This window comes from Callithrix jacchus, chromosome 18 (assembly GCF_049354715.1).
Source record: "Callithrix jacchus isolate 240 chromosome 18, calJac240_pri, whole genome shotgun sequence".
In the NCBI taxonomy this organism is placed as follows: domain Eukaryota; kingdom Metazoa; phylum Chordata; class Mammalia; order Primates; family Cebidae; genus Callithrix; species Callithrix jacchus.
The window spans coordinates 23797673-23821971 of NC_133519.1; the positions used below are offsets into that span (position 1 = coordinate 23797673).

Below are 24299 nucleotides of genomic sequence, written 5' to 3' on the forward strand. Positions count from 1 at the left end.
CATTTCCACCAGTTCAGAGTTGAAAGGAGTAGAAAAAATGAACTCACACTCTTGTAGTGTTCATGTCCCTGTACCTAGGGCCAGGAGCTGTGAGGGGTTGGCTAACTTCACTGGTTTTGCTGAGGGGTAGGTGGAAATAGGGGTGACAGAGAAAAACGGAGAGTAGATGTATTCCAGTCCTATCCCTTGTACCAGGAGTTGTCCTGGAACAGATCACAGGTTGGAGATGAAAGCAAAAATCAAAAAATAGCCTCTAGTATCAGAAATACTGAGAACTGCTTCTGGGCAGATTACAGTACTAATTAGAATAAGAAAATGAAAAGTTAAATTCCTCTCCCTATAGGATAAAGTCGCTTTAAAAATCACATGAAGTCAAACATGGTACCAAAAAATAAAGATAAAATTATCTACAAACCTCTATCACCCACAATGTCTGTCAATATTTGGGCATATTTGTTTCTGGTCTTTTCCCTGGCTTTCAAAAATGATGCATATCCTATTTCATGCATCTGATATTTCACATAAACATAACATCAAAATGATGTCATATCCTGTTTCTTGCATTTGATAATTAACATCAAAATTTCCCATGTCACTAAAAACTCCTTGAAACACCATTTTAATAGTTGTATAATATTTATGTGTATTGAAATAGCATAATTTAATCTTTCTTTCACAATTGAACAAGTTAGGTTGTTCCTATTTTTTCTATTATACAAATGATCTACTGAACATCTTTGTGTATTAATTTTTGTATATTTAGGATTATTAAGATTCTCAAGTGTGAAATTATATATATATATTATCATGTAAATATTATGCATATTATCACACATATATTATTCATATATTAACATGCATATATTATAAATACATGCATGTTTTAAAGGGATATCCACATATACCATCAAATTATTTTCTAAAATGGTTGTATGTGTTTGTCTACTCACAAGCATTATCTGTATAACTATTGTACGTTGGCACTTCTAAAAAGCATTGTGTTTTCTTTTATTTAAAAAAAAAAAACAGCTGGGCAGGGTGGCTCACACCTGTAATACCAGCACTTTGGAAGGCCAAGGTGGGTGGATCACGAGGTCGGGAGTTCAAGACCAGCCTGGCCAACATGGTCAAACCCCATCTCTACTGAAAATGCAAAAATTAGGCAGGCATGGTGGCAGGCACCTATAATCCCCACTACTTGGGAGGCTAAGGCAGGAGAATCACTTGAACCCAGGAGGTGGAGGTTGCTGTGAGCTGAGACCACACCATTGCACTCCAGCCTGAGCAACAGAGGGAGACTCCATCTCAAAAAAAAAAACCACCTTTGCCAGTTTTGTAAATAAGTATCTGAATTAGTTTATTCATTCACAATTGTTACTCATTTGGTTTTCCTTTTTGTGAGTTGTTTGAATAAGATAGTTATGTGACTAAAATATGCACATTCCTATGAGAAGTATAAACTAGTAGATTAGCACTAAAGATCGGTGGCTCAAGCCTGTAATCCCAGCACTTTGGGAGGCCGAGGCGGGTGGATCACAAGGTCAAGAGAGCGAGACCATCCTGGTCAACATGGTGAAACTCCGTTTCTACTAAAAATACAAAAAAATTAGCTGGGCATGGTGGCGCATGCCTGTAGTCCCAGCTACGCGGGAGGCTGAGGCAGGAGAATTGCCTGAACCCAGGAGGCGGAGGTTGCGGTGAGCCAAGATCGCGCCATTGCACTCCAGCCTGGGTAACAAGAGTGAAATTCCATCTCAAAAAAAAAAAAAAAAAGATATGAAAGTTCTTCTAAAATATCTGTGGCCCAAATTTTCTTTCATAAATGTAACCTAAATAAAGCAAAATAAGAAGGAGTCCTTACCTTTCCTTGGAGACTTTGAGGAATTTTCTGCTGACCTGGCTTCTCGTTCTTGGTCTTCTTCTTTGACTTCTCTTTCTCCTTCATTTTCCTTCTCTCCTTTAGACTCCTTTCTTGATGTCATGACTAATTCCTCTAGATCTTTATTTTTTATAAGTGTATGATGAAGTTTCTCATATGCATCTTCAAACTTTTCCTCTGCCCGTATGGCTCTATTTTCAACCTCCCTGATATGGAAGAGAAACACAACAAAAGAAAAAGTGTTGAAAAAGTATTTTTGATTTAGAAACTCATCTTCTAAAAAGGCAGTGGGATTTGGTGACTGTGTCCAAAGGGTAGAAATAAGGGAAGCAACAGCATTGATGATTATCTGAGAATTGGGGGCATAGGAGTAACTCTGAATGCCAATGTCAGAGTAGCAATCGTGCTGCTATTTAAGAATATATTTATCATTTCTTAGTAAAATCCGACTTGGGGGTATCTGGAATTCTTCATTAACGGCCAGGGAACTTCCTTTCAGTTCATTTTGGCTTCTCTTAATTGATGTGATCCAACAAAATAAATTTGACAGAAGCTCTTCTTTTTCTAGCACCTCTAAAACCAGCTTTTTACAGTCAAGGAAACCAGCTTGAGATGTGCTTCTTAGTTACTACAGCATGTTATATGTCTACACGGCTACGCTTTTCTCCTGGCATCCCCAACCATCTGAACTATATCGCCCTTTCTACTCTTTGAGTTATATAACACTCTTTCCCAAGCACAGGAGTTTCTCCTAGTTCCATTTATTTCCCTGAGTCATCTCTTAGAAAACACACTGGATCAGATCACTCTAACACCCGCTCCAACACAAATACTTTGACTTCCTCTATCTCTCCACTGCAGGTAAGAATGGGTGTTCCTACCAGAGCAGTGTAGTTCACTGCCTCTAGCAGAACATGTGGAGATACCCATCGCACTCATGAGGATAAAGAAAGCAGAAGAGGCCGGGCGCGGTGGCTCAAGCCTGTAATCCCAGCACTTTGGGAGGCCAAGGTGGGTGGATCACGAGGTCAAGAGATCGAGACCATCCTGGTCAACATGGTGAAACCCCATCTCTACTAAAAATACAAAAAAATTAGCTGAGCATGGTGACACATGCCTGTAATCCCAGCTGCTCGAGAGGCTGAGGCAGGAGAATTGCCTGAACCCAGGAGGGGGAGGTTGCGGTGAGCCAAGATCGCGCCATTGCACTCCAGCCTGGGTAACAAGAGCGAAACTTCGTCTCAATAAAAAAAAAAAAAGAAAAGAAAGAAAGCCGGAGAGCCAAAGGGAAGCCAAAAGGAGTGCACTTCTCAGTCAAACCTCCCGGCAAGCCCATATTCATCCTCTTACCATTGTGTTGCCTCATACTTACAGTAACTTCTCCTGCATATGATCAATTACAGCCATTGCTTCAAGATATTTTTGGGCCAATGTACCTTGCTTAGCTGATTCTCTCTGACAGAAAATATGAGATATGAACGAACTGACAGTCTCAACAATTAGTATTCTACTTTCCAGGATGTTCTGGATCAAGCCTTCTAAAATATTCTTTTTCTTTTACCCATATCTATCTAATAGACAATAAAGCACACCCTTAATAAAATATATATACATATGTACTGGCCATATAAGCTAGGCAGGCTGCTTGGTTCCCTATTTTAAGATGGTCTAGAAGAAAAGGATAGAAGCCCCTCACTCAAGGTCTAGCCTATGGCTCCCACATCTCTAACAATGAAATGGTTAACTTTTGGATGGAGAAATTTGACAAATTTCTATTGATCGCCCAATCCAAGAAAATGCACAATTTGAACATACACATAAAACGTTACACACCACTGCAGGGAATTAGTGAGATAAAGCCCATCCATGAGCTCCTAGAGTCACAGTGTTCTGCAGAGAGTAAGATACTGATCTAGAGCTAACATAACCTGCCATGGTCCTAGAACAAAACTTCTGTGGAGACATTTTAAATCTGCTTTCTTGCTGAGTTTCCACAGCCACTGTCTCTAAGTTTCCCATTTCCCAACAATTCTTGTTGTAAGGGATATGTGCTCATTATCATAGCTCTCAAAGTCTACTAGATGAATGTTTAAAAACTAGTCAAATATTGACCAAGAGATTGTTAAACTAAGGAAAGAGATGAAATACTGATGTTAGAATGAGGTTTAGGCTGGCCACAGTGGCTCACACCTATAATCGCAGCACTTTGGAGGGCAAGGTTGGTGGATCTCCTGAGGTCGGAATTTTGAAACCAGCTTGGCCAACATGGTGAAACCCCATCCCTACTAAAAATACAAAAATTAGCTGGGCATGGTGGCAGGCACTTGTAATCCCAGCTACTCAGGAGGCTGACACAGAAGAATTGCTTGAACCCAGGAGGTGGAGTAAAATTCTATGCCCCCTAAAAAGAGACAGAGAGGTTTAAAGATGAGAATGAGAAGCTTTTATAAAGTTAAGATGAAATAATGAGTTTTCCAGGAATTATGCTGGAAGAAAAATATCTGTATAATAGGCCAGGCAAGGTGGCTCATCCCTGTAATTCCAGCACTTTGGGAGGCCAAGGTGGGTGGATCACGAGGTCAGGACTTCAAGAAGACCAGCCTGGACAAGACAGTGAAACCTCATCTCTATTAAAAATATAAAAATTAGTCAGGCGTGGTGGTAGGCACCTGTAATCCCAGCTACTCGGGAGGCTGAGGCAAAGAATTGCTTGAACCTGGGAGGAAAAGGTTGCAATGAGCCGAGATTGTGCCACTGCATTCCAGCCTGGGCATCAGAGCAAGACTCCGTCTCAAAAAAAGAAAGAAAAATATCCATAAAATACAAGACTTAGGAACCCCCTGCCGCGTAGAGTAGCTCTGGGCCCCTTAGAGTAGCTCAAAGTTATGTTAGCACTGTATCATTTTGTTTCTTTGAGACATAGTCTCACTCTGTCACCAGGCGCCAGACAATCTCAGCTCACTGCAACCTCCACCTCCTGGATTCAAGCAATTCTGCCTAAGCCTTCCAAGTAACTGGGACTACAGGCGCATGCCACCACGCCCAGCTAAGTTTTGTATTTTTAGTAGAGACGGGGTTTCTACTAAACCCTAAACCCCATGTTGGCCAGGATGGTCTCGATCTCTTGACCTCGTGATCCGCCCGCCTCAGCCTCCCAGAGTGCTGGGACTATAGGCATGAGCCACTGTGCCTGGCCAGCACCATATCATTTTTAAGTAATGTTAAATAGTGTTGAATTCCCTAGTTAGGTTTCAGATACATACCCAAGAAGACAACACATCTGTTTCAAATAGAGGTTTGGAATGAATATTTTCATCTTCTCCAATGAATCGAATGCGTTTTTCCTTCTCTGTAGATGTTGAAGGTTGCTAGAACACAGAAACATGTGGACCTGTTAGCAAGCTGGTGTGTGACACAGTGGCACATCAGCAAGTTTCCTGGCACCATGTTGGAAGCTTAAATTTTCCATTTGCTTTAATCATACAACAAGCACTTTTGAAGACTTTCACATAACAAACACTGTGAATAACTGGTGGGACGGGCAGTGAGGACAAGGGATACAACCATGGGGAAAACAATGAGGATTTCTTCCAGGTTCCAGGAACTGACAATACTGTAGGAGAGATAGATATAATAAAATAAGTAATTATGGTATTAACATGATTACTATTAGCCCAAAAGTGTGTTTCAAGGGCTGTTTGCACTCAGTAAAGGGCCATGCATTCTTCCTAAGTACTTTGGGAATTAGTCACAGAGAAAATGTTATTTAAAGGCTGAACAGGGTTTCACCATGTTGGCCAGGCTGGTCTCGAACTCCTGACCTGGTGATATGCCCACCTCAGCCTCCCAAAGTGCTGGGATTACAGGCATGAGCTACCATAGCCGGCCTTATTCCTTTACTTTTTTTTTTTTAATTGTATTTTAGATTCTGGGGTCCACGTGCAGATCATGCAGGATTGTTGTGTAAGTATGTACATGGCAAGTGGTTTGCTGCTCCATCCCCCTCTCACCTATATCTGGCATTTCTCCCCATGGTATCCCTCCCCAACCTCCCCACCCGCTGCTGTCCCTCCCCTAGCCCTCCACAAACAGACCCCAGTGTGTGATTCTCCCCTCCCTGTGTCCATGTGTTCTCATTGTTCAACACCCACCTATGAGTCAGTACATGCTGTGTTTGCTTTTTTTGTTCCTGTGTCAGTTTGCTGACAATGATGGTTTCCAAATTCATCCATGTCCTTACAAAGGACATGAACTCATTGTTTTTTATGGCTGCATAGTATTCCATGGTATATATGTGCCACATTTTCCTTGCCCAGTCTATCATTGATGGGCATTTGGGTTGGTTCCAGGTCTTTGCCATTGTAAACAGTGCTGCAATGAATATATGTGAGCATGTGTCTTTACAACAGAACAATTTATAATCCTTTGGGTATATACCCAGTAATGGGATTGTCAGGTCAAATGGAATTTCTATTTCTAGATCCTTGAGGAATTGCCACACTATCTTCCACAATGATTGAACTAATTTACACTTGCACCAACAGTGTAAAAGTGTTCCTATTTCTCCACATCCTCTCCAGCATCTGTTGTCTCCAGATTCTTTAATGATCACCATTTGAACTGGTGTGAGATGGTATCTCAATCTGGTTTTGATTTGCATTTCTCTAATGACCAGCGATGATGAGCATTTTTTCATAGGTTTGTTGGCCTCATATATGTTTTCTTTTGAAAAGTGTCTGTTCATATCCTTCACCCACTTTTGAATGGCTTTTTTTTTTTCTTGTAAATCTGTGTTAGCTCTTTGTAGATTCTGGATATTCACCCTTTGTCAGATGGGTAGATTACAAAACTTTTTTCCCATTCTGTTGGTTGCTGGTTCACTCCAATGGTTGTTTCATTTGCTATACAGAAGCTCTGGAGTTTAATTAGATCCCATTTGTCTATTTTGGCTTTTGTTGCCAATGCTTTTGGTGTTTTAGTCATGAAGTCTTTGCCTATACCTATGTCTTGAATGGTTTTGTCTAGGTTTTCTTCCAGAGTTTCTATGGTATTAGGTCTTATGCATAAGTCTTTAATCCATCTGGAGTTAATTTTAGTGTAAGGTGTCAGGAAGGGGTCCAGTTTCTGCTTTCTGCAATGGCTAGCCAGTTTTCCCAACACCATTTATTAAACAGGAAATCCTTTCCCCATTGCTTGTTTTTGTGAGGTTTCTCAAAGATCAGATGATTGTGGATGTGTGGCATTGCCTCCAAGGCCTCTGTTCTGTTCCATTGATCTATGTCTCTGTTTTGGTACTATACCATGCTGTTTTGATTACTGTAGCCTTATAATATAGTTTGAAGTCCGGTAGTGTGATGCCTTCTGCTGTGTTCTTTTTGCTTAGAATTGTCTTGGCTATGTGGACTCTCTTATGGTTCCATATGAAGTTTAAGGTGGTTTTTTCCAGTTCTGTGAAGAAGAGTTCCTTTACATCCTTTGTTAGTTGTATTCTTCTCCTTGAAGAGGTCCTTTATATCCTTTGTTAGTTGTATTTCTAGGTATTTTATTCTCATTATAGCAATTGTGAATGAAAGTTCGCTCTTGATTTGTCTCTCTGTTAGTCTGTTACTGGTGTATAGAAATGCTTGTGATTTATGCACATTGATTTTGTATCCTGAGAGTTTGCTGAAGTTGCTTATCAATTTAAGGTGATTTGGGCTGAGACAATGAAGTCTTCTAAATACACAATCATGTCATCTGCAAATAGAGACAATTTGACTTCCTCCTTTCCTACCTGAATACCCTTTATTTCTTTTTCTTGCCTGATTGCTCTGGCTAGAACTTCCAATACTATATTGAATAGGAGTGTAAGAGAGGGCATCCTTGTCTAGTGTCAGATTTAAAAGGGAATGCTTCCAGTTTTTGCCTGTTCAGTATGATATTGGCTGTGGATTTGTCATAAATAGTTTTTATTATTTTGAGCTACGTTCCATAGATTCCTCATTTATTGAGAGTTTTTAACATAAAGGGCTGTTTAATTTTCGTCAAAGGCCTTCACTGCATCTATTGAGATAAACATGTGGTTTTTGTCTTTGGTTCTGTTTATATGGTGGATTACATTTATAGCCTTGCATATGTTGAACCAACCTTGCATCCCTGGGATGAAGCCTACTTGATTGTGATGGATCAGCTTTTTGATGTGCTGTTGCAATCGGTTTGCCAGTATTTTATTGAAGATTTTTGCATCTATGTTCATCATGGATATAGGCCTGAAGTTTTCTTTTTTTTTTTTTGAGTCTCTGTTGGGTTTTGGTATCTTCGGATGATGTTGGTCTCATAAAATGATTTGGGAAAGATTCCCTCTTTTTGAATTGTTTGGAATAGTTTCAGAAGGAGTGGTACCAGCTCCTCTTTTTATGTCTGGTAGAATTCAGCTGTAAACCCATCTAGGCCTGGACTTTTTTTTTGGTTGGTAGACTATTAATTGCTGCCTCAATGTCAGCTCTTGTTATTGGTCTATTCAGGGTTTCAAATTCTTCCTGGTTTAGTCTTGGGAGGGTGCAAGTGTCCAGGAATTTATCCATTTCTTCCAGGCTTACTGGTTTATGTGCATAGATTGTTTGCAGTAATCTCTGATGGTAGTTTGTATTTCTGTTGAATCACTGGTGATATCCCTTTTATCCTTTTTTATTGCATCTATTTGATTTTTTCTCTTTTCTTTTTTATTAATCTGGCTACTGGTCTATTTGTTGATCTTTTCAAAAAAACAGCTCCTGGATTTATTAATTTTTGAAGGGTATTTTGTGTCTCTATCTCCTTCAGTTCTGCTCTGATCTTAGGTATTTCTTGTCTTCTGCTAGCTTTTGAGTTTTTTTTTAATCTTGCTCCTCTAGCTCTTTCAATTTTGATTGTAGGGTGTCAATTTTAGATCTTTCCTTTCTTCTCATGTGGGCATTTATTGCTATAAATTTCCCTCTAGACATTGCTTTAAATGTGTCCCAGAGATTCTGGAACATTGTGTCTTTGTTCTCGTTGGTTTTGAAGAACATCTTTATTTCTGTCTTCATTTCACTGTTTATCAGTCAACATTCAGGAGCCAGTTGTTCAGTTTCCATGAAGTTGTGCAGTTTTGAGTTAGTTTCTTAATCCTGAGTTCTAATTTGATTGCACTGTGGTCTGAGAGATTGTTAGTTATGATTTCTGTTCCTTTGCATTTGCTGAGGAGTGATTTAATTCTAATTATGTGGTCAATTTTAGAGTAGGTGCAATGTGGTGCTGAGAAGAATGTATATTCTGTGGATTTGGGGTGGAGAGTTCTGTAGATGTCTATTATGTCCGTTTGGTCCAGATCTGAGGTCAAGTCCTGGATATCCTTATTAGCTTTCTGTCTCATTGATCTAATATTGACAATGGAATGTTAAAGTCTCCCACATTATTGTGTGGGAGTCTAAATCTCTTTGTAGGTCATTAAGTCCTTGCTTTATGTATCTGGTGCTCCTGTATTGGGTGCATATACATTTAGGATCATTAGCTCTTCTTGTTGCATTGATCCTTTTACCATTATGTAATGCCCTTCTTTGTCTCTTTTGATCTTTGTTGGCTTAAAGTCCATGTTATCAGAGACTAGGATTGTAACTCCTGCTTTTTTTTCCTCTCTCTCCATTTGCTTGGTAAATCTTCCTCCATCCCTTTATTTTGAGCCTATGTGTGTCGTTGCACATGAGAGGGGTTTTCTGGACATATCACACCAACAGGTCTTGACTTTTTATCCAATTTGCCAGTCTGTGTCTTTTGATTGGGGCATTTAGCCCATTTACATTTAATGTTAATATTGTTATGTGCGAATTTGATTCTGCCATTTTGATGCTAGCTGATTGTTTTGCCTGTTAGTTGATGCAGTTTCTTAATTGTGTTCGTGGTCTTTACCATTTGGTACATTTTTGGAGTGGATGGTACTGGTTGCTCCTTTCCATGTTTAGTGCTTCTTTCAGGAGCTCCCATAAGGTATGCCTGGTGGTAACAAAATCTCTCATCAATTGCTTGTCCATAAAGGATTTTATTTCTCCTTTGCTTATGAAGCTTAGTTTGGCTGGATATGAAATTTTAGGTTGAAAGTTCTTTTCTTTAAGGATATTGAATATTGGCCCCCACTCTCTTCTAGCTTACACAGTTTCTGCCAAGAGATCCACTGTGAATCTGAAGGGTTTCCCTTTGTGAGCAATCCAGCCTTCCTCTCTGGCTGCCCTTAGCATTTTTTCCTTCATTTCAACCCTGGTGAATCTGATGATTATGTGCCTTGGAGTTGCTCTTCTTGAGGAATATCTTTGTGGTATTCTCTGTATTTCCTCAACTTGAATGTTGGCCTGCCTTGCTAGGTTGGGGAAGTTCTCCTGGATAGTATCCTAAAGAATTCCAGGTTGGATTCATTCTCCCTGTTACATTCAGGTACACCTATCAAATGTAGGTTAGGTCTTTTCACATAATCCCATATTTCTTGGAGGCTTTGTTCATTTCTTTTCACTCTTTTTTTCTCTAATCTTGCCCTCTCATTTCATTTCATTGAGTTGATCTTCAATCTCTGATATCCTTTCTTCTGCTTGGTCAATTCGGCTACTGAAACTTGTGTATGCTTCGCAAAGTTCTGGTACTGTGTTTTTCAGCTCCATCAAGTCATTTATATTCTTCTCTAAGCTGTTTATTCTAGTTAGTATTTCGTCTAACCTTTTTTCAAGGTTCTTAGTTTCTTTGCATTGGGTTATAACATGTTCTTTTAGCCCAGAGAAGTTTGTTATTACCCACCTTCTGAAGCCTGCTTCTGTCAATTCATCAGACTCATTCTCTATCCAGCATTGTTCCCTTGCTGTTGAGGAGTTTTGATCCCTTGGAGGAGGAGAGGCATTCTGGTTTTTGGTGTTTTCATCCTTTTAGCACTAGTTTCTTCCCATCTTTGTGGATTTATCTATCTTTGATCTTTGAAGTTGGTGACTTTTGGATGGGGTCTCTGAGTGGACATCCTTTCTGTTGGTGTTGAAGCTATTTCTTTCCGTTTTTTAGTTTTCCTTCTAACAGTCAGGCCCCTCTGTTGCAGGACTGCTGGAGATCCACTCCAGACCCTGCTTGCCTGGGAATCACCCACAGGGGCTGCAGAACAGTAAGGATTGCTGCCAGTTTCTTCTTCTGTTATCTTCGTCCCGGAAGGGTAGCTGCCACATGTCAGCCAGAGCTCTCCTTTATGAGGTTCCTCTTTGGATATACAGGGGTCAGGGAGCTGCTTGAGGAGACAGGCTGTCCCTCATCAGAGCTCAAGTGCTATGCTGGGAGCTCCATTGTTCCACTCAGACTTGCTGGGCAGGTACGTTTAAGTCTGCTGCAGTGGAACTCATAACCGTCTCTTTTCCCAGGTGCTCTGTCCTAGGAAGGTGGGGCTTTATTTTTAAGTCCCTGACGTGCTGCTGCCTTTTTTCAGAGATACCCTGCCCAGCAAGGAGGGAATCTAGTCACAGTATGCCAGCCGAGGTAATGCTGAGCTGCCGCAGGTTCTGCCCAGCTGCTGGGTAAACTTCCTTGTGGTTTAGTTTACAGAGGTACAGTTAGAACTCCCTCGGTAATGGCAGTCTGCCTCAGTAATGGTGGTCTGCCTCAGTAATGGCGGACTTCCTCATTAATGGTGGACTTCCTCGGTAATGGCAGACTGCCTTGGTAATGGAGGACTGCCTCGGTAGTGGTGGACTGCCTCGCTAATGGCAGATGCCCTTCCTTCCACAGAGCTTGACTGTCCAGGGTCAAGCTCAAATTGCTGCACTTGCTGCAAAGCTCTCAAGCCAGAGTGTTTCAGATTGCTGGTCTTTGTGGGGGTAGAACCTACTGAGCCAGATCACCTGGCTCCCTGCTTCCAGCCCCCTTTTTCAGTTGAATGGGCAGCTCTGTCTCCCAGGCATTCCAGGCACCAGTTGAAATGGCTGCCCAGCTTTGTGTGAGTTTTTGTGTGGAAACCCATGGTGCCAGCTGAAACAGCCATGCTGGAAACTCCTGGCGCTTTCCAGCCCAGGGAATCTGCTGGTCTGTGGATAGTAAAACTGTGGGAGAAGTGCAGTATCTGAACCGGAGTGCTAGATCCTTTACTTTCTTAATAAATTAGCTTTCACTTTGCACTGCAAACTTGCCCTGAATTCTTTCTTGGGCAAGATCCACGAACCCTCTCCTGGGGTCTGGATCATGACCCCTTTCCTGTAACAGAACCATTATCTTTAAAGCAAAGCCCATTTTTAAACTGAGAATGCCTTGTTCCATTAACTCATTTCCTCAACCATAAATATCTTGTGATTAAGAGTGCCCAATTTCCTGGGAAAGTAACTCAGAAAGTTTTGCTTATCTGGCGCTTATTCAAGATGGAGTCACTCTGGTTAAGATACCTCTAACAGTTTCCATTTATTCTGTGACTTCTATATACCAAGCACTTTACCAGGAACAAAACAGAAAATGTTGATCAAAATAGGCTTGGGTGTTATATAATATTTTTGTTCTGTTGTCCTGCCTGTGCAGTGAGTAGAAGACCTAGTTCAGAGCCTGGAGTCATGCCAACATTTAAACTATATAAAGAAATACATCAAATTGAGACATTGTAGAGAGTATTAGGCAATCATGAGTTCTAGAAGCCAAAGACAGTAGTAGTCAATGTAAGATTAGCAAGGGCTCTTATGCTGGACTTAACTGGATTTGAATATTGGTTCTGCCACTTACAGCTATGATTTTGGGTAAGTCAGTCAACCTCTCTGAGGTTCAATTTTATTATCTGTAAAATGAGGGCAATCATATATACCTTGAAATTATGTTGCATACATAAGGGATAATATGTACCTACCCAATTTTTGGTAAACACTGTATTATTGTTATTATTATTACAAATGTGTTCCAGGAAGGGTTTTTATTACTACAAATGCCTCTGCAGTGGTGGAGACAGGGTAAAGGGAGGAGAGGTCTGGTGACGGGCCTAGGAGGAGGGCTGAGAATGGGAGCTGAAGAAGTGGAAATATGGAGTTTTAAAGTATTATTTGAAAAATGTGGGAATGAAGGGCTAAAAAAAAAAATAGCACCAGGGTGAGAAGTAGATTGTGTGGTTAACAGGAGTATAGGTATAAATGAAGCTAATGGGAAATGGCTGGATTTAGAAGGGAAAATGAACATCCCTTCCTCTGAAAACAAAGTGACAAAGATAAATATTTCTGCAGGTTTGGCTAAATCCATATAAGGAACAGAAGGAAACTGAAGAGTTCACTCCAGACCACCTACTTCTATACTTCTATTCTCTACTGTGTGTGTGTGTGTGTGTGTGTGTGTGTGTATTTAAATTTTATGTGTATAAAATCTCCCCCTCCCACTTTATATATATATAAAGGGTCCAGGCATGGTGGCTCATGTCTGTAATCCCAGCACTTTAGGAGGCCAAGGTAAGAAAACTGCTTGAGACCAGGAATTCAAGACTAGCCTGGGCAACACAGTGAGACCCCATCTCTACAAAAAAAAAAATTTCAATTAGCTAGGCATGGTGGTGCATGCCTGTAGTCCTAGCTACTCAAGAGACTGAGGTGGGAGGATCATTTGAGCCCCACAGTTTGAGATCACAGTGAGCTATGATCATACCACAGCACTCCAACCTGGGTGACAGAGTGAGAGCCTGTCTCTAAAACATGTGTGTGTGTGTGTGTGTGTGTGTACACTTATATACAGGAGGGGAAACAAATACCAAATAATCTTACTTCTGCTCTCTCTTTATTTTCCTCCTGAAGTTTCCTTTCCTCCTTACTTTCTTCTTCATCCTCTTTAAAACACTCGTCCATTTCAGGCTCAATGAATTCTTTTACAGCCTCCTGTGAGATGAAACAATATTATGATTATAAGGTGTACATAAATATTGGTTATTATTTGTTCAAAAATATTTAATGAGCACTAATCCTGCAACTGGGTACTGTGCTAGTGACAAGGATACAAAGGTTGATAAGAATAGTCCCTGTCCTTAAGAAATTACAAGTATAATTTCATGGACAAGAAAATACGACGAATGCATATAGTCACATAGTAAGAGCACCTGATTTAGACCAGGTAGTGGACTGGTCACAGAGGTTTCCTAAAGGATATAATGTTTGAGTTTTTTCTTGAAGGATAGGGAAGGAAAAGAAGGAGCTCTGGGCAGAGGATGTTCTGTGTACATGATTGGTTCTGAGAGCAAGCAAAGTTCAAGAGGACAAAAACTGGGAGGCAATGAACGGGGGTGCAATCACAGAGGAAGGGCTGAACTGTCAAGCCAGGAAGATGACTGGCTCTCATCCTGAAGGAAGTGAGGCTCTAATGAATTGATTGATTTGCTTTCCATTTCCAAACTAACATTCTAGCAAGAGGAGAATAGCTTTAAAGAAGAGGAAGAAAGAGAACAAGAGGGAAAGAACAGAAGCATGAACAAAACAGTGGTTGCCAGAATGAAGAGAAGGAGGATTCAAGAGATATTGAAGAGGCAACTCCTAGTGATTGACTGGATGGGCACAGGATGGTTAGAGAAAAGTACATCTTGAATGACACTTGGTTTGCGGGTGAGACCACTAGAGAGATGACAGTGCCATTCATAGAGATAATGAACGAAAGCAGATAAACAGGTTTGGGGAGAGAGAGAAGTTCAGATTAGGCTGTGTGAGTCTGAGGTACCACTGAGATATTCAAGTGAAAATATCCAGCAAGTAGCTGAATATATAGATCTGGAGTTTAAGACGGAAGATTTAGAGATTTGACAGTTATCTGCATTTAATTAAAGCCAAGAAAATAAATTGTATCCTAAAGGCAAACTTGTAAGGTAGTCAGAGAACTAGACAGTAACCCAGTTACATAAAATGCAGGCATCTATGGAAAACAGTGTGGCAATTCCTTAAAGAACTAAAAGTAGATCTACATTTGATCCAGCAATGCCATTTCTGGGTATCTATCCAGAGAAAGAGAAGTCATTATAGGAAAAAGATAATTGCACACACGTTTATAGCAGCACAATTCACAATTGCAAAAATACAGAACCAGCCCAAATGCCCATCAGTCAATGAGTGAATAAAGAAAATGTGGTATATGTACACAATGGAATACCACTCAGCCATAAAAAAGAATGAAATAATGGCATTTGGAGACTATTATTCTAAGTGAAGTAACTCAGGAAGAGAAAACCAAACATTGTATGTTCTCACTGATATGTGGGAGCTAAATGAGGATGCAAAGGCATAAGAATGATACAACAGACTTTGGGAATTCAGGGGAAAAGGGTGGGAGGTGAGAAGGGATAAAAGACTGCACATGGGTACAGTGTACACTGCTTGGATGATGGGTGCACCAAAACCTAAGAAATTATCATTAAAGAACTTATTCTTGTAACCAAATATCACCTGTTCCCCAAAACCTATTGAAAAAAAAAAAAGGAATGGTGTTCTGATGCAGGTAACAAAGTGGATGACCTTTGACAACACTATACTAAGTGACATAAGCACAAAAGGCCACATCTTGTGTCATTGCATTTACATGAGATGTCCAGAATAGGCAAATCCATAGAGCAGAAAGTGTATTAGTGTTTCCAGGGCCTGAAAAGAAAGGGAAAATTTCAAGGACTGCTAATCAGTATGGATTTTCTTTTTGGGAATAATAAAAATGGTTTGGAATTCAATAGTGATTATCACTACACGACTTTGGAATATACTACAAACTATGACTGAATTATACATATTACAAGAATTATATCTCAATAAAGCTGTTATTTTAAGAAATTATTTGGCCACTCCACATTGTATACATACTTCAAAACATTATGTTGTACACAATAAATAGATACACTTTTTGTCAATTTTAATAAATAGGAAATTGCTCCCTCAAAAAACAAAACTAATCAGATGAAATCAAAAGTCTGTACTCAAAGAAAACAATAATAGATTTTCAAACCTCTGAAAAAAATAAAATGCTAAGGAAGAAAGAGGAGCCTGGAAACAAAACCAAAAAAATAGCCTCTGGAGTATGAGAGGCCACGAGAAAAACCAAAACAGAAGAAAGAAGTCAAAAGTGTTGAACCCCTCAAAAGAGCCTACTCATAGATTTAAACAATGTGCTCTGGATGTTTATACCAGCAATATTTATAAAAGCAAGAGCTAGCAATAAGCTCAATGCCCACAATAGGAAAATGCATAAATTATGATGTAAGCCATATAGCAAAATACTTTATAGCAATGTTAAATTATGTTGTATAAATATGCATATAATATAGAAAAATAGTCACAATGTATTAGGATATTTTTATAAAATGAAAATACTTTTTTCTTGAAAACATTATTGCTGTAAAATATTTGAACACTACAGCGAATTAAGACTCAACTCTCAGAGTTAATAATTTCTATCAGTTTGCTGAATATTCTTCTAGACCACTTTTTGCATTTATAAACATTTTTATATAAATGAGATAATATATGTTATATTCCATAATCTGCTTTTCTCAATAATATATCATGTATTTATTTTTATTTAACTACTTAAACTTCTACTTTATCTGCATAGAATTTCATTATTTCCATGGACCATATTGTATTTAATCTCCTACTGATCAACATTCATATTGTTGCTAGTATTTGGCTATTATACAATGCGGTAATAAACATTCTTATATAGATATATCATATATTAGAATTATCAAATAGACTACAAAAGTTATATTTAACCTATTTAAAGAAATAAGAGATTGAAAATATGAGTAAAGAGAGAAAGATTACAAAAATGATCAGACTTGAAAAAAATCAAATAGGACTTCAGCAATTTAATTTAAAAACTCAACAGAAAGGTTTAATGGCAGATGAAATTCAATTCTAGGGCAAATTAATGAACTGGACAGTAAGCCAGAAAAACTGTTCAGGATGCAATGCAGAGAAACAGAACAGGAAAGAAGTTCAAGAGACTTGGGGGACTTATTCCAACACGTATTCATTTAGGGTTCTACAAGGAAAGAAGAGAGCAAATGCAGTAGAGGCAATATTTGAAGAGATGATGACTGCGAATTTTCCAGATCTAACAGAAGATACCAAACTAGAGATTCAGGAAATCAAGAGAATTCCAAGCAAAATTAAAAAGAAAAGAAAATCCACCTCCACATGAATCAGAACAAAGACAATCTTAAAAATAGAGAGAAGAGCTGAATTAGATTCAAAGGCACTGACAGCTAGATTCTCAATGGTCAGTTCAATAACAGCAAAATCCAGAAAACAGTAAAAATAATAACAATGTGCTGAGAGAAAAGAATACCATCCTAGAATTAATAGCATACCCAGCAAAAAATTTTAAGAATGAGGGTGAAATTAAGGCATTTTCAGACAAACACAAACTGAGTTTGCCACCAGGAGATCTTCACTAAAGAAAATTCTAAAGGTTAAGGCAGAAGAAAAATGACCCAAGGTGAAAGGTATGAGACTTTTAAAGAAAGAACAACTAAATTAAATTATGAATCACCTCCAATGCCAGCATATTTTTTTTCTTTCTTTCTTTTTGAGATGGAGTTTTTTGCTCTTGTTGCCCAGGTTGGAATGCAATACCGCAATCTTGGCTCATAGCAACCGGGTCTAAGCGATTCTCCTGCCTCAGCCTCCTGAGTAGCTGGGATTACAGGAGCATGCCACTATGCCCAGCTAATTTTTTTGTGTTTTTAATAGAGACAGGGTTTCATCATGTTGGCCAGATGCCGGCTTATTTCTTAAAGGTAAATCACTAAAGGCATTCTTGCTAAAGTCAGAAGCAAGAAAAGGATGCTTCTTATCTCCTCTACTATTTAATATTGAATCGAAAGACTTATTCAATACAATTAAACAAGAAAAAGCAACTAGAAGTATCAGAATTGAAAAGAAAGAGGAAAATTATCCCTATTTGTCAGTGGTTTGATTAAATATCTAGAAAACCCCAAAGAATCCATTGAAAAACTACTAAAATCCATAAGGGGGGAGCAGCAGAAGGAAGAGAAAAAAATACAATAAGATAATTTAGTAAAGTCACAGTGTATAAAATTAAAATAGGAATGGTGGTGAACATCTGTAATTGCTACACTTCGGGAGACTAAGGCAGGAGGATCACTTGAGCCCAGGAATTCAAGCCAGCCTAGGTAATACACCCAGATCCTATTTCTATGAAAATTGAATAATTAGCCAAGTATGGTACCATGTATCTATAATCCCTGCTACTCAGGAGGCTGAGGTGGGAGGATTGCTTGAGCCCAGGAAGTCAAGGCTGCAGTAAGCCATGACTGGACAACTGAACTCCAGGCTGGGTGACAGAGTGAGACCCTATTGCAAAAAATAAAACAAAACTAAATTAAATTAAAATATGGAAATTGCTTATATATATAAACAGTTACTAGTTAGAAGATATAATGGAAAAGAATGTCTCATTTAAAATACCAAAAAATAAAATATTCAGCCACAAACTTGTAAAAAATGTACAAAATGAGCAAACAAATAAGACTTGATTTAAAGGCATAAAAGTAGACATTCTATATTCCATATGTTCAGATAAGACAATTTAACATCATAAACCTGTCTTCTCTAAGTTAATACATAAATTTAATATTATACTAGTTTTAAAAATTCATATTTTTAAGAACTAGATTATAAAGATATATAGAAAAATAGCCAGGTGCAGTGGTGCGTGCCATAGTCCTCGCTACTCTACAGGCTGAGGCAGAAGGATCACTTAAGTCCAAGAGTTTGAGATCAAGGTAGGCAACATCAAGACCTTGTCTCTAAATTAATTAATTAATTAATTTTAAAAAAGAAGAAGAAGTAAGCAAGAATAGCAATGAAATGCCTGAAAAAGTTCAGTGAAGAGGGCTGGTCCTAACAGATATGAAAATGTACCACAAGTCAAACTATCCCTATTTGCAGATAACATGATCCTATATCTAGAAAACCCCACTGTCTCAGCCCAAAAGCTTATTGAGCTGATAAACAACTTCAGCAAAGTCTCAGGATACAAAATCAATGTGCAAAAATCACTAGCATTTCTATACATCAACAATAGTCAAGATGAGAGCCAACAAACTAACATTTATAAATGAACTCCCATTCACAATTGCCACAAAAAGAACAAAATATCTAGGAATATCTAACTAGGGAGGTGAAAGATCTCTAAAAGGAGAACTACAAACCACTGCTCAAAGAAATCACAGATGACACAAATGGGAAAGCATTCCATACTCATAAATAGAATAATCAATATCATTAAAATGGCCATACTGCCAAAGCAATTTATAGATTCAATGCTATTCCTATCAAACTACCATTGATAGTCTTCACAGAACTAGGAAAAACTTTTAAAATTCATATGGAATCAAGAATCCTGAATAGCAAGGCAATCCTCAGAAAAAAGAACAAAGCTGGAGGCATTACGCTACCCAACTTCAAAGTATAGTACAGGGCTACAATAACCAAAACAGTATGGCACGATACAAGAACAGACATATACACCAATGAAACAATACCCAGTCAATAAGACTTCACACCAATAAACCATCTGATCTGGCGGGGCGCGGTGGCTCAAGCCTGTAATCCCAGCACTTTGGGAGGCCGAGGTGGGGCACAAGGTCAAGAGATCAAGACCATCCTCGTCAACATGGTGAAACCCCATCTCTACTAAAGATACAAAAAATTAGCTGGGCATGGTGGCGCATGCCTGTAATCCCAGCTACTCGGGAGGCTGAGGCAGGAGAATTGCCTGAACCCAGGAGGTGGAGGTTGCGGTGAGCCGAGATCGCACCATTGCACTTCAGCCTGGGTAACAAGAGTGAAACTCCGTCTCAAAAAAAAAAAAAAAGAACAAAAAATAGACTCAGGTTAAATATAGTTTTTTTAAAATGTCGGAAATACTATAATATGGAAGACAAATCAGCCCTGTTCATATTAACCACAAAAGACTGAACTAGAATTGGTAGGTATTAAAAGCTATAAGAAGATGTATTACATTTAGTTCAATAGAAAGAAAATTGTTCTAATACTCGGTGCTCATCAAAAATGAATGGACCCTTTCTGAAATATTGATCAAGTATGGGTGTTATATTAAAGTTCATCATCAGATAAAAGAAATCATCATGGTGGATGAGAGGTAGGACTAGATTGCAACTCTGCCTCAGATGGACAGAGCAATGTGTGGAGGCTCACATCACAAATGTTATCTCAAGAATGACTGCAAGAACAAAGCAGGAATCCCAAGAGGACCCACAGATCCTCTGAAGGGAGCAGACTGCTCCTGCAAAACCCAGGAGACACCCCAAATACTCTTGAGTGCCCAAACTACAGAAGTGGGAAAGGGAGACCCTCTGCTCCCAAACACACCCCCACTGGGGAAACTAAAGGTCTGCCTCATTTAATAGGCAGACAAGGGTGAAAGTCTAAAACAAGGGTGAAAAGAAATAAAGAAGTAGGACAAAAACCCGGACAATTTTGTCTTGTGAGGAGAAACTGCAAAGGGAGTGAATGGTTAAGAGAGCCAAAGAAGCCAGGTTAAATATAGGATTGAAGATTCCTGGATTTGGCAATAAGGAATCATTGGTGACCTTATAGTAGTTTTAGAATTTTAAACAAATTAATTATGATGAAAAGGAAAGAAAGAAAGAAAGAATTAAGAGAGAGACAAGATCAAGGGACATACTTTATTTTTTTTCTTTTTTTATTTGAGATGAAGTTTTGCTCTTGTCTCCCAGGATGGAGTGCAGCAGCGTGATCTTGCAACCTCTGCCTCCCAGGTTCAAGTGATTCTCCTGCCTCAGCCTCCCAAGTAGCTGGGATCACAGGCATGTGCCACCATATTCAGCAAATTTTGTATTTTTCGTAGAGACAGAGTTTCTACATGTTAATCAGGCTGGTCTTGAATTCCCAACCTCAGGTGATCTGCCCACCTCGGCCTCCCAAAGTGCTGGGATGACAGATGTGAGCCATCACACCCGGCTGGGATATACTTTTTAGGATGGGAGAAATGACCATGTTTTAGATTGCTTTCAGATTGATAAAATGGAACAACTAGAGAGGAAGACATTAAAGATGCAAAAGAGAGGACACTGGACATGTGATTAAGTGCTCAAAGGAAGAAATCACCTTGGATGAAAAGACTGAGACTGGAGGGTGAGCACGGAAGCAGATGAACCTGAGGATATGCCTCAGGAAGTGGCAGGGAACTTCTACCTGAAACCCATTCTTTTCTTTATAAAATCACCCACTAAAAAAAAAAAAAATGAGGAAAAATGTTGGGTGGAGGATTCTCTTCCTTAGAGGGAAGAAGAGCTGTCAAAGATCTTGATCAGAACCAAAGTTCTCATATGTTAGGGTAAATGAACAAGGATTCAGAACATTGACTGGAAAAAGTTGCAAACCTTATCTACTGAAATACAGGAACAATCTGAATAATGACCAATGCTAATACGTGGCGAATACCTTTTCTTCAAGTAGCTCCTCTATTTCTTCATATGTCAATAATGTAATTTTTCTGCCTTTGATATCAGAAAGGAGGCAAGAGCATGTGTTGATCCATTCATAACATTCTTTCTGAGAAGAGATAAAAGATTACAAGCAGAAAAAACGAGCTCATTCACTCACTCCTATTGAGAAGTTGCTAAATACAATTCCTCTAAATATAACTATATTCAATTAACTTTGTATCAGTTCATTTCAAAGATCTGTGCAGAGGTGACTGGCTGTTAACATAGCCCTAAATCATATTATCTCTTATTGACAGGGTTTGGAATCTGGGTTGTAATGGGAGAGGGAGTGGTGAAGTGCCATAAAATCAGATACAAAAAGTTTGTGTATTTACTGATGTCCAAATGGCCTCCTAATAAATTTTATGCAACTGACCAGGTCAACTGTGATTGCATAATAATAATAGAAATAGAAAACACCTACCTGGTACTTAATTATATACCAGACTCTGTTCTAAGCATTATGCATATATTAACTCCTTTGATCCTCAGTGAGACATGAACTATTATTATCCTCATTTTTTAAGATGAAGAAACTGAGAAATTGAGTAGGTATATGTCTTGCTCAAAGTCATAGTCAAGCATGATGCTTGGATTTTAATCTAGGTGGTTTGTGATTAATCATTAAAAAAAGTACTACCTCCACCACTAATAAAGTGAATGAATAAAGATTTGAGACACTTTTGGAAAAGGTGCTTACCTTTTATCTATTGAGATATGGGAAAGGTCAATAGTGGGTCTTAATCACCTAACGCAAATAGTTAAACTACATTTACTTTACCAAGATCTTCTAACAACTAAGAGCTGGTTTCAATGTTTAAAAGGTACAATATTCCTTATTAGTTAATAAAAGCAGTGAGAACTAGGAAACGTTACCCTCTCTGGGTACAGAGATCTGGTCATTCTAGCAAAGAAACAGCAGCACATGGTGAAATAATAACCCACTGTAGGCTCCTGAAATCACCACAATAGCAGTAACATACCTTGTATTTCTTTCATTATTAGCCTCTGTGTGTGTGTGCGTGTGTGTGTGTGTGTGTGTGTGTGTATGTGTGAGACAGTGTCTTGCTCTATTGCCTAGGCTGGAGTGCAGTGGCACCATCACAGCTCACTGCAGCCTTGACCCACTGGGCTCAAGGGATCCTCCCACCTCAGCCTCCCAAGTAGCTGGAACCACAGGTGTGTACCACCATCACTGGCCAACTTTTTAATTTTTTGTTGCCCAGGCTGGGCTTGTACTCCTGGGCTCAAGTGATTCAGCCTCCTAAAATGCTGAGATTACAGGTGTGAGCCACCATACTTGGCCTCGGTTTCTTTTAAATTGTGTAATTATTATGAAATGTCAGAGCCACAACTTGTAGAAATCAAATCTAAATCCATACATTGTAGATAAAGGAACTGAAGCCTGTGGTGGCAAAGTAAGTTTCCTACAGCTTTGTTAATGTCATTGGTGGTTAAATTCTGGATTCAAAGGGCTACATTGATATCTTACTGTATATCAGGAAGAAGAGTGGACAAGGCAGATGAAGATGTTGAGTTTCAGTCCTAACTTCACCGAATTAGTTGAGAGTTCTTGAGTAGACGCCTAATAGTCCTTATCTTTTTTTTTTTTTTTTAATGAAGCTGTTCCTTTACTCTAAGTGACCCATATGCAGTGATGACCTGGTAAATATGTAACAACCATTTCTGAGGGATTTGGGGGAAGACCTGATTTGTAGCAGTTTCTGATGTCCATGGTATAAATACTCTCACCATGGCAATTTCAATGATGTTCATCAGTTTGGTATGTTATCACTGAATGTGGAGTTGAGAAGGCTTGCATATAAGGGTTCTTGTGAGCCAGTGTGAGTTTCTATCACACCACTGCCCCTAAGTATCCTTCTAGATATAAACCTTGACTAATATATTTTTTAACCTTTTTTTTAATTGTACCTAGAACAAAAAAATTTAAAATAGGCTCTAGTTGAATTTGCATGCTATGACACAGATCGTGGCAATTTTCTTATAAATGAGACATTAGAGATACTATCATAAGACTTCTTATGATGAGGGAAAAAATCATTAGGAGTCTTTTAATGAGAGTTGTACAATAAATTGCAGCAAGTTTTCCTTCAAAATTTTCAGTGTTACCTTTTTATCAGCTATAGACTGGGATAGCTTGGTTGCTAATTAATACCTATGAATCTCTTTCCATGAATATTCTTCTTATTTAATTCTAATAATTACTTCTGGTTTGAAGTAAAAGGACTAAAATTCATGTTTGCAGTGAGGGAGGATTTAAGAAGCAAGCAATAGTCCTAAATGTTAAGCCTATTGTAGCAGGAGAAACAGAAGTCCATAGGAGAGTCTTTCACAGGGTACCAGCAGGAAGACAATGGCTGTAATGAAGATATTAAGAATCCATGATCCCCAGATCCCCCATAAGGGAGGAAAGCTGGGGCTTCCTTGAGTTTACCTGCTAAAACATCGTGAGAGGAAGATTCCTACTACCACTGTCTTAGGTTATAATCCTTTTGGAGGACCAAATCCTGGAACTGGCAGTGGTATCTCTGGTAACAAAAAGAAGGCCTACAGCAGTCCAAGGTGGATGGCAGGATCTTGATAGAGTACACAGGGCAGAGATACAACCCAATAGCATAGAAGTTTTGATTTTTGACACAGAATTTTGTTCTGTTGCCCAGGCTGGTGTGTAGTGGCACAATCTTGGCTCACTGCAACTTCTGCCTCCTGGGCTCAAGTGATCCTCTCATCTCAGCCTCCTGAGTAGCTGAGACTACAGGTGCGCCAACATGCCTGGCTAATTTTTGTATTTTCAGTAGAGACAGGGTTTCACGATGTTGGCCAGGCTGGTCTCAAATTCCTGACCTCAAGTGATCCACTGGCCTTGGCCTCCCAAAGTTCTGGGATTGCAGGTATGAGCCACTG

At 39.1% G+C, this 24299-nt stretch overlaps 1 protein-coding gene across 6 annotated transcripts in view; it reads right to left on the minus strand.

Moving 5' to 3' along the window:
- AXDND1 (axonemal dynein light chain domain containing 1) overlaps positions 1–24299 on the minus strand; it is a 136796-nt gene that overhangs the window by 24770 nt on the left and 87727 nt on the right. For 5 of the 6 annotated variants that reach the window (XR_013529486.1, XM_078356220.1, XM_035279266.3 and 2 more), the window contains 5 exons: positions 21331–21441; positions 13615–13725; positions 5143–5247; positions 3252–3334; positions 1862–2085 (listed from right to left, as the gene is read on the minus strand). Coding sequence is in view for 5 of the 6 variants with exons in the window: in XM_078356220.1 (XP_078212346.1) it covers positions 1862–2085; positions 3252–3334; positions 5143–5247; positions 13615–13725; positions 21331–21441 (634 nt within the window). In the remaining variant the exon portion in view is untranslated. The remainder of the gene's footprint in view (positions 1–1861; positions 2086–3251; positions 3335–5142; positions 5248–13614; positions 13726–21330; positions 21442–24299) is intronic. The other variant, XM_035279269.3, reaches the window with a different exon arrangement.